At 41.0% G+C, this 11353-nt stretch overlaps 1 gene segment (V, D, J or C); it reads left to right on the top strand.

Annotated features, from left to right (window-relative positions):
• Nucleotides 1-9555: 9555 nt before the first annotated feature.
• Nucleotides 9556-10110, top strand: LOC113899559. The segment is given in 2 exon segments: nucleotides 9556-9607; nucleotides 9775-10110. Coding segments are annotated over 2 exon segments (388 nt in total).
• The last annotated feature ends 1243 nt before the right edge of the window (nucleotides 10111-11353 follow it).

Here is an 11353-nt window from a genome sequence, read left to right as displayed (position 1 = left end):
GCAGCAACGGAGCCTGGATCCACTGTGGTTCCAACAGAGCCTATGGTTGTTTGTCTCTTAGTCTCTGGTTGATACAAAAAACATACAAATGGCTAAAGCATAAGAATAAGAAGTGAATATTCCCCATACTCAACTCTTTATTAGTGAAATTGAAAACTCTCTGACACCAATAGTTACTTTTCCAGGGTCAAAGTAATTTCAAGGTAAACCACATAAGCAATGAAGTGGTGTTTTGCATATTCTGCTGCTTCCACAAGTTGTTCCAAGTCACCCAGGTCGGTATTATTATGCCTTACTATAGTTTCATAGAACCAAAGTGTGCCAGATGAGGTGTGGTCTGCACAATGTCTTTCTGACAGAGCATGACATGAGAGGTGATAGGAGAGCCACAGCCTCCAAAAATTATCATTCTTAATAGAGAAAGAAGGGATGAAAGGAGGAGGAACAGAATCTCATACATAATGAAACAGGGGAAAGAGAAGAAAGGATTTTACTCACACTCATCTCTTTATCCCCCTGAAACTCTATTTAAAAGACAGTAAATAAAATAGAATGGGTATACACCTGAAAATACAGAGAACAGAAAAGGAGTTAGCAGCACAGAGTGCTATCAACAAATTTCAGAGGATGAGAAGTATATGGAAGAACGAAGACTTGTAGAATAGTTGAAGAAGGAACCTAGACCTCATGTGAGATGCATCACAATGCGTGCTGAACACCTGTGCAAAGGTTAAGAAAACAAGGCACCGATCATCTTTGAATAATTGAGAAAGACGGTGTTGCCCTCATAAGTGCACATGTGTGAGTGTTGAGGGTTTTGGGGAGCACTAAAACAGGAGGCCTGAGTGAGGTCACTTGTAAGCAAAGTACAGCCGTGCTCTCCACAATTCTTTATGACAAGCAATGATGACTTTCTAAACTCAGCATAAAAGTGGAAGTTAGTCTTTAATGAACTAAGAACAACACAAAGAATTCCCCCAAACTTTGTATGTGCTGTCCTGTGCTTAGTCACTTCAGCTGTGTCTGACTTTTTGCAACCCCATGGACTCCTTTGTCCATGGCTCCTCTGTCTCAGACTCCTCTGTCCATGGGATTCTCCAGGCAAGAATCTGGGTTGCCATTTCCTTCTCCAGGGGACCTTCCTAACCCAGGAATCGAACCCAGGTCAGGTAGATTCTTTACTGTATGAACCACCAGGGAAGACCAATAATACTGGAATGGGTAGCCTGTCCCTTCTCGAGGGGAACTTCCCGACTGAGGAAACAAACTGGGGTCTCCTGCATTGCAGGTGGATTCTTTACCAGCTGAGCTACCCAAGTTTGTTAAACTTTACTATTAAACTTTTTGACTTTTACTCATTGGTTAGGCTTTCTTTTCTTAAAAATGTTCTGTAAATTTTTTTCCCTTCTCTCCTATAACCCCTTGCAAACACCGATCTTTTTACTGTCTCCATAGTTTTGCTTCGTCCAGAATATTACATAGTTGGAATCATATGGTATGTAGCTTTTTCAGATTGGTTTCTTTCACTTGTGTATATGTGTGCTCAGTCCCTTCAGTCCTGTCTGACTCTTTGTGACCCTGTGGACTGTAGCCATAACAATGACTTTGTAACAATTTTAAAGGTTAGTTTCCATTTACAGTTATTACAAAATATTGCCTATATTCTCCATGTTGTAACAATACATCCTTAAGCCGACCTTATACCCAATTGTTTGCATCTCCCACACCCACACCCCTCTACTGGCCCTGCCCCCCTAATAACCACCAGTTTGTTCTCCATGAGTCTGCTTTTATTGTTATATTCACTAGTTTATTGTGTTTGTTAGATTCTATACACAAATGATATCATACAGTATTTGTCTTTCTCTGACTCCTTTCACTTAGCATAATGCCCTCCAAGTCCATCCCTGTTGGTGCAAATGGCAAAATTTTGTTCTTTTAATAAATTACCGTATTTACAGCACAACTTCTATAAATAAGGATTTATTTTGAACTAAAGAAATGAAAAAAAAAGCACAAGATGAAATTTATCAAATTTTTTAAGGCATAAATTTCCATGAAATGACATTTTAAGAGTAAGAGTTTACTTTCAGTTTCCACTTCAATCTAGGCAGTGACTGTTTTTTTCTGACTACTTTCTTCATCAGGAAGCATGCAGTGAACAGGACTGGGGATTTGTGATGCTGCAGTTGTTGGTCTGAAGGGGTCTTTGTTGATGGTTTCAGTCCACTAGGGGGCACTGTAGGCTTTACAAGACATGAAGACTTTTTCTGATGATTCCAAAGATGGAACAGTTAAGAGAGGAGCCCAGAGAGCATGGGGAACAGTCAAATTATAGACAGCAAAGGTGGGGAATGGGGAACAGTGTTTCTGTAAAGTTCATTTCAGATTTCAGCTTTGTCATTCTATATAAGGTTTGGAAAGCTGTAGCCCTTACCCCTGTAAATCCAAGGTGAGGATGATTTTCTGAGCAGTAGAGAAATAGGGATACTACTGAGCTCTGAGAGCATGGAAGCTCAACAGAAAACATCTGCGTTACCTGTATTCATTTTTAAAGGTTTTATGACCAAATTCGCCAAACCCACTGACCCAGAAATTATCCCAATACCTCAGACCTCCTACCTTTTCATATATTTCCTCAAGAGTAGAAAGAACAAGAATAAAAAGAGGAGAAAATAAGGAACAAAAATAGAAGGAAAGGAGAAAGACAATATTGAATTTAAGCAAAAAAGTGTGGCCAGATCAGAATTAGCTGTGGGTCAACAGGGCGTCCAAGAATTAAGGCAGAGTGAACATTATATGCATGTCCTGTTTTTCAACAACCAAATTCTTATTGGAATCATTTCTATGCAGAGGCTGACTATATATCTTGGTTTCTAAATGATTTCAAGATATTGTATTTACTTCTGCAATAAACAATGCATGTATCAGATAGTTTTCCTTGATCAGAATTCTCACATAACTGAATTATCAAAATCTCTGCCAAACTATGCAATCTGAAAAATGGGTCATCCTTCCCTATAATTCCTCAAGGTTCTATGTAATCCATCCTGACACAATTCTTCTAGAAATATCATCTACCTTTCCTCACACACTATCCCATAATCTTCTCTTACATAAAGTCTTTTAAGAAAAAAAATTCTTTATGACTTCACATATTGGAAATATTGCTTTTACCTCTCTGCCCTTCCCCCCAAACCTCAGTTTTGGAGAAATTGCTGACCTTACTGCAGTCTTACTAGGCCACTGTGGGTGGAGTTTCCTGTTAAGTGAGTTGACTCACCTCAGATGTGATTGGTGCTCAGTGATTCTGGTGGAACATACTGACAGTAAGAACAAAATTTCTCTGGCCCCAAGACTCTATATTCTTCAGAGTAGGGGCAAAGGCACCTCAGTAACTGGGCAAGGGATCATGAAGAGAAAATGGGGAGCCCTGCTGGGGTTTCTGTGGGTCCAGATTTGCTGTGAGTCGGGGTCATCCCAGATAGGGAACTGGGGAGTGTCCACAGCTGTCAGTGGGAGGGAGGGAAGGAAAGCTGACCTGGAACTCCTGGATGGTCCTACATCCTCAGATGTTTCCTGAGATAGTTTTCTGGTCTGGAAACCCCATCCGTGACTCCTCAGTGACATCATTCATGTTTGCTTCTCTCTCTTTCCAAGCAGGGGTGAGGGGAGTGAAGGTGGAGCAGAGTCCTTCAGTCTTGAGCCTCCAGGAGGGAGCCAACTCTACTCTGAGGTGCAATTTTTCTGAGACGGTGAGCAGTGTGCAGTGGTTCCAGCAGAATCCCGGAGGCAGCCTCATCAGTCTGTTTTTCATAGCTTCAGGGATGAAGCAGAATGAAAGGATGAGTTCCACAGTGAATTCTAAGGAGCGGTATAGTACCCTACACATCACAGCCTCCCAGCTGGAAGACGCAGCCACCTACCTCTGTGTGGTGGAGGCACAGTGCTCCCAGGCAGCCTGCAGCCTGTACCCAAACTGCAGCTGCCTCAGCCCCAGCCCTCCACAGTACTACACCGTCCAAGTACCCTTGTTAACTCTTTGGGTTTCCAGATTCATAATTCAGCATTTTTTCCTCTGAAGATCAGATCCTTCAGGACTGTCATTTCACTTTTTTTTTTTTTGCCCTTCTTCTTCCCAGAAATCTCTCGTGGATACAAAGCTTTAATATGGAGCCATTGTCATAACTGATGTAGATGCCAATATTCAATGTCCTGTTGAAACAGTCTAGTGCTCCTGATAGATAAAATTTAAGCTACATTTTATATATAAGTATATATATATTTATATGTATATAAATTTCTCTGATGGAAAATGCTTGGAAAAATATACAGTGATCAACAAATAGAAAGAGATGACTCAATTTTTTGGTTAATTGCACATGTGTGTTCCTTCCAAGTGAAAAGGGAATTAAATGTGTGTAATGTTTTTAAAGTTTGTATTCAGATTTTTGAGTCCTGGTAATAACAAATATGAGAAAAATAATTTTTTATGTGAAGACAAGGCAGAGACTGGAGTCATGTGTCTGAAAGCCAAGGAGCACCAAATACTGATGGCAGTTGCCAAAAGCTAAGAGAAAGGCATCGAAGTTTATAGCAGCTTTATTCATAATTACCCAAATTTGGGACTAACCAAGATGTCCGTCAACAAGAGGATGGATAAGTAAATTGTGGTACACCCAAACGGAATATTATTCAGTGTTAAAAAGAAATAAACTCAAAATGGATTAAAGATCTAAACGTAAGACCAGAAACTATAAAACTCCTAGAGGAGAACATAGGCAAAACACTCTCCGACGTACATCACAGCAGGATCCTCTATGACCAACCTCCCAGAATATTGGAAATAAAAGCAAAAATAAACAAATGGGACCTAATTAAACTTAAAAGCTTCTGCACAACAAAGGAAACTATAAGCAAGGTGAAAAGACAGCCTTCAGAATGGGAGAAAATAATAGCAAATGAAGCAACTGACAAAGAACTAATCTCAAAAATATACAAGCAACTCCTACAGCTCAACTCCAGAAAAATAAATGACGCAATCAAAAAATGGGCCAAAGAACTAAATAGACATTTCTCCAAAGAAGACATACAGATGGCTAACAAACACATGAAAAGATGCTCAACATCACTCATTATCAGAGAAATGCAAATCAAAACCACTATGAGGTACCATTTCACACCAGTCAGAACGGCTGTGATCCAAAAGTCTACAAGCAATAAATGCTGGAGAGGGTGTGGAGAAAAGGGAACCCTCTTACCCTGTTGGTGGGAATGCAAACTAGTACAGCCACTATGGAGAACAGTGTAGAGATTCCTTAAAAAACTGGAAATAGAACTGCCTTATGATCCAGCAATCCCACTGCTGGGCATACACACTGAGGAAACCAGAACTGAAAGAGACATGTGTACCCCAGTGTTCATCGCAGCACTCTTTATAATAGCCAGGACATGGAAGCAACCTAGATGTCCATCAGCAGATGAATGGATAAGAAAGCTGTGGTACATATACACAATGGAGTATTACTCAGCCATTAAAAAGAATACATTTGAATCAGTTCTAATGAGGTGGATGAAACTGGAGTCTATTATACAGAGTGAAGTAAGCCAGAAAGAAAAACACCAATACATTATACTAATGCATATATATGGAATTTAGAAAGATGGTAACAATAACCCTGTATACGAGACAGCAAAAGAGACACTGATATATAGAACAGTCTTATGGACTCTATGGGAGAGGGAGAGGGTGGGAAGATTTGGGAGAATGACATTGAAACATGTATAATATCATGTATGGAACGAGTCTCCAGTCCAGGTTTGATGCACGATACTGGATGCTTGGGGCTGGTGCACTGGGACGACACAGAGGGATGGTATGGGGAGGGAGGAGGGAGGAGGGTTCAGGATGGGGAACACATGTATACCTGTGGCAGATTCATTTCAATAAAAAAAAAAAGAAAATATACTTTTCCTTAGAGAAAATGAGTTGCATGAATCCTGGATGTTTCCTAACATATTAATAAAATCTTGACTTCCCCATAATAGTGTATGGGAATATTATGATCATCCAGTACACCACCTGCATTCCAAATGAAAATATGTAAAAAAAAAGAAAAAAAGAAATGGGCTGTCAAGCCATAAAAATACAGAGGAAATTTAAATGCATGATACTAAGTGGAAAAAGTCAATCTAAAAGGGTGCCTACTATATGATTCCAACTATATGACATTCTGGGAAAGGCAAAATCATAAAGGGAGTAAAAACCAGTGATTGAAAGAATTGAGGGGAGTGGAAGAATGAATGGGCAGAGCACAAAGGATTTTTAGGAGTGAAACTACTCTCTGTGATACTATAATGATGAACGCATGCCACTACACCTTTGTGTAAACCTGATGAGCGCCAGAGAATTGATGCTTTTGAACTGTGGTGTTGGAGAAGACTCGTGAGAGTCCCTTGGACTGCAAGGAGATCCAACCAGGCCATTCTGAAGGAGATCAGCCCTGGATGTTCATTGGAAGGACTGATGCTAAAGCTGAAACTCCAATACTTTGGCCACTTCATGCGAAGAGTTCACTCATTGGAAAGACCCTGATGCTGGGAGGGATTGGGGGCAGGAGGTGAAGAGGACGACAGAGGATGAGATGGCTGGATGGCATCATGGACTCGATGGGCGTGAGTTTGAGTGAACTCTGGGAGTTGGTAATGGACAGGGAGGCCTGGCGTGCTGAGATTGATGGGGTCGCAAAGAGTCGGACACGACTGAGCGACTGAACTGAACTGAACTGAACTGATAGAACATACAACACCAAGAGTGAATCCTGGTAAACTATAGACTTTGGGTGATTATAATGTGTTAATATTGGCTCATCAGTTGTGAGAAATAGACCAGTCTCATGTGGAAGTTGATAAGAAGAGAGGTTATGCAAGTGTGGGAGTGGGAGGTATATTGGAAACCTCTGCATCTTCTCTTTAATTTTTCTGTGAACCTAAAATGATCGAAAGTCTCAACAAATTAGATTCAGAAACATGAAACTAATTTGTATGAAGAGTTAATGCGTTTTAGAAAAATGATGCCACTAGAAACATTGAAAGTGAAAGTGTTAGTCGATCCATCCTGTCCTACTCTATGTGACCCCATGGACTGTAGCCTGCCAGGCTCCTCTTTCCATGGAATTCTCCAGGCAAGAATACTAGAGTGGGTTGCCATTTCCTACTCCAAGGGATCTTCCTAACCTAGGGATCGGACCCAGGAATGGACCCAGGGATCGAGCTGAGGTCTCCTGCATTGCAGGCAAATTCTTTACCATTTGAGCAACCAGGGAAACACACTAGAAACTTTACCTAATGAAACTTTACCCTGCTTCTTGTAAAGAAGATTAAAAATTTTCATTTTGCACTGGTTCTAAAAATGATATAGGTGATCCCCACCTACACTTGCAAGGAGAAAGACAGAAGCCAGAAAGCAATTTGGTTGCTTTAGAAAGAGCCTCTTGCTTTACCTGTTGGCAACTCATCTACTTCCTCCAGGTCCTCCAGTTGTGCACATGTTTTTTCTTTTATTCCTACAAGATGAAATAAGACTTATAGAATGAATCACCAAAAGAACATCTTCTTACCAATTCAGTCACAAAGCCCCTTTGACCTCACTGTGATGATGCTTACATTCAGTGAGCCACGTCCCATTTTATGCCATGTAAAGCGTCTGTCTACAATGCGGGAGACCCGGCTTCAGTCCCTGCATCAGGAAGATCCCTTGGAGAAGGAAATGACAATCCACTCCAGTACTATTGCCTGGAAAACCCCATGGACAGAGGAGCCTGGTAGGTTACGGTCCATGGGGTGGCAAAGAGTCGGACATGACTGAGCGACTTGACTTTGACTTTGACTTTGACTTTAACTATGGATTTATATTCTCCTTGATCTTATAGGAGAAATGAAATCACAGATAGGAATTCATTCCAAGGAAGGCCCTAGGGTTAATTAGTGGCAACTTCAGCCCCCAAAGACTGCATGTGATGTGAAAATAGTGTTGGGGTTCCAGAGTGCAAGGGGTTTCTCCCCACTTTTTCTCATCACTTTACATTGTATATAAGTAGACCTCAATAAAGGTTTGTTCTTCTAAATAGTATAAAAGAATTTAGAGCTAGATGTGCCCGTAGACAGGGTTTAGTTCAACCTCATTTTACAAAACAGGAACTAGATCCAAGATGATTGAATGAAAAATTATATAATTAAAAAATAGATCAAATGACCTAGCAGTAGAAAGTAGAGGATAAACTGGATATCCTCACCTCCCCCTTAATATTCTTTTCCTATCACCTTCTTCCAGACCCTTGTTGCTGAGCAAAGAAAAGCTGTCTAATGCAAACTGCAACCCTTAGATCTCTGCCATTTAGTAATTGCATTTTAGGATACATTTCAACTGTTTCTACTGTCAATTCTCTGAGAAAACAAGGGGCCACTAAAACCCAGCTTAGGAGACAGTCTGAGATAACAGGCATTTGAAATGTCAAATGATCTTCTCTCTGTTACTCTGATCTTTGGCTTACAAGTTCCTTTTAGAGAGAGTTTTCCTCCATAACAGGCAAATGAAAATGGTATATTGGCTGAACTTGATAGTTTCATACACACACACACACACACACACACACACACACACACACATATATATATATATATATTTGGTTTGTTTGTTTAGGAGAGTGAATCATGGTGCTTTTATAATTTAAAAACTATATATCAGGCCCATCATTGAATAAAGAACAACAGCATCTACCTCTTTTCAGCTTATACAAATTCTCTATCTCTACATTCTTACTGTGCATGGGCGCTGAAGAATTGATGCTTTTGAACTATGGTGTTGGAGAAGGCTCTTGAGAGTCACTTGGACTGCAAGGAGATCCAGCCAGTCCATCCTAAACGAGATCAGTCCTGGGTGTTCATTGGAAGGACTGATGTTGAAGCTGAAACTCCAATACTTTGGCCACCTGATGCAAAGAGCTGACTCATTTGAAAAGACCCTGATGCTGGGAAAGATTGAGGGCAGGAGGAGAAGGGGATGACAGAGGATGAGATGGTTGGATAGCATCACCAACTTGGTGGACATGGGTTTGGGTGGACTCCAGCAGTTGGTGATGGACAGGGAGGCCTGGCATGCTGCAGTTCATGGGGTCACAAAGAGTAGGACATGACTGAGTGACTGAACCAAACAGAATTGAGATTACTTCAACCTGAGACATAATTTGTTTGACCTTTGCTGTTTTTATGCATGTCCCTCATAGGCACAGCCATGAAAAGGACATTTAACCAGAGTTCAGTAGTTAGAGATGTGACTACCAGATGGTGGTGCACCTCTGCTGATCAGAACATGTGGGGGGTTCATGTGAGTGGGTTCTGAATGCATAGGCTTAGGGCAGAAGCAGAGCCTTTTACTTATTGGCTGGGTAGACAATGAAAGAAACCACTAGAGAAAAGAAGGGATCCCTTGGTAACAGAAGCAGGTCTCCTGGTTGGAGACTGCAGGTCTACAATTGATCCTAAATGGGAAAAACAATGAAGACACCCATTGGAGCTTTAATCATGTTCTTATGGCTGCAGCTGGACTGTGAGTTGAGGGTTTAAGGGAAACAGAGTGTATTAGTAGATATTCGTTAGACACCGAGACTGACTTTATTCAGGTTTCTCCTAGTTATTGTAGAAAAGGGAAAGTAAATTGTGGAACTTAATAATCTCACAACCCTTCTCTTTCTCTGACTTCGACTTTCTCCATAGGTGTCAGCCTTGGAAACGAGGTGGAGCAGAGTCCTTCTACCCTGAGTGTCCAGGAGGGAAACAGCTCTGTTATCACCTGCACTTATACGGACACAGCTTCAGACTACTTCCCTTGGTATAAACAAGAACCTGGGAAAGGTCCCCAGCTCCTTATAGCTATTCGTTCAAATATGGGTGAAAAAAAAAGACCAGAGACTGACTGTTTTATTGAATAAGACCACCAAACATCTCTCCCTGCACATCGCAACCATCCAACCTGGAGACAAGGCTGTCTACTTCTGTGCAGCAAGGACACAGTGCTTCCCAGGCCCCCACTACTTGTACTCATACTTGTGACTGGGCAGCCCCCTTCCTTTGGTGCAACCTTCAAAGTAGCATTTGTCATATTGTGTGTCTGCAAGTGGAAACTGATGTGTTAGACAAGCATAGAATAAGAAGGTTAGGTTCAAGATGACCCAGAAAGTATGACACATTTTATGGATAATTGCTGCTTGCTGAATTCTTGAAGGGAGTTAGCATTGTTTTGTTTTGAAATTGTAAGATTGCCTTTACATTTGCCACTCACACTCCTTTTCTATAAATAACCTCTTGGTATCAATTCACAATCCTTATTATGAATGGGTTTTTTTAATACTGTGTTTTGAAAACAGCATTTATTATTTTTCTGATTATATATTGCATGCCAATTATAGGGAAATGTGTGATACCAATAAATATGATATTGACAATTCTGCAATCACATAATATTGTGAATATTCAGCTTACCTTTTTAAAGAATTATTGTTACAATAGGCTTATAATGTTTTTCACTTACTATTATATGTTGAATTGAGCATTCACCATTCACATAGTTGATTATCAGTAGATGTTTGTTAAAGAAATAAGAAAGGGTGACTCCTGCAATGCAGGAGATCCTGGTTCAATTCTTGGGTTGGGAAGATCTGCTGGAGAAAGGGTAGGCTACCCACTGCAGTATTCTTGGGCTTTGCTTGTGGCTCAGCTGGTGAACAATCCACCTGCAATGTGGGAGAGCTGAGTTCAATCCCTGGGTTGAAAAGATCCCCTGCAGAAGGGAAAGGCTACCCACTCCAGTATTGTGGCCTGGAGAATTCCATGGGCTGTATAGTCTAGGGGGTCACAAAGAGTCAGACATGAAGAGCGACTTTCACTTTTACTTTAACAGGCATACATATGTGAACTTTTTAAAAAATCTATAACTATCACTGTAAGTATACTTTTTGCAATTTAATGTATCCAAGATAGATCCATAAGTTCAGCTACTTCATTAATTTTGTTTTTGCTAATGATTGGAGAAGGCAGTGGTGACCCACTCCAATACTCTTGCCTGGAAAATCCCATGGACGGAGGAGCCTGGCAGGCTGCAGTCCATGGGGTCACTAAGAGTCGGGCACGACTGAACGACTTCACTTTCACTTTTCACTTTCATGCACTGGAGAAGGAAATGGCAACCCACTCCAGTGTTCTTGCCTGGAGAATCCCAGGGACAGGGGTGCCTAGTGGGCTGCCGTCTATGGGGTCGCACAGAGTCAGACACGACTGAAGCGTCTTAGCAGCAGCA

Source organism: Bos indicus x Bos taurus, chromosome 10, assembly GCF_003369695.1.
Source record: "Bos indicus x Bos taurus breed Angus x Brahman F1 hybrid chromosome 10, Bos_hybrid_MaternalHap_v2.0, whole genome shotgun sequence".
Classification (NCBI taxonomy): Eukaryota; Metazoa; Chordata; class Mammalia; order Artiodactyla; family Bovidae; genus Bos; species Bos indicus x Bos taurus.
This window is presented reverse-complemented; position numbering and strand designations above follow the sequence as displayed.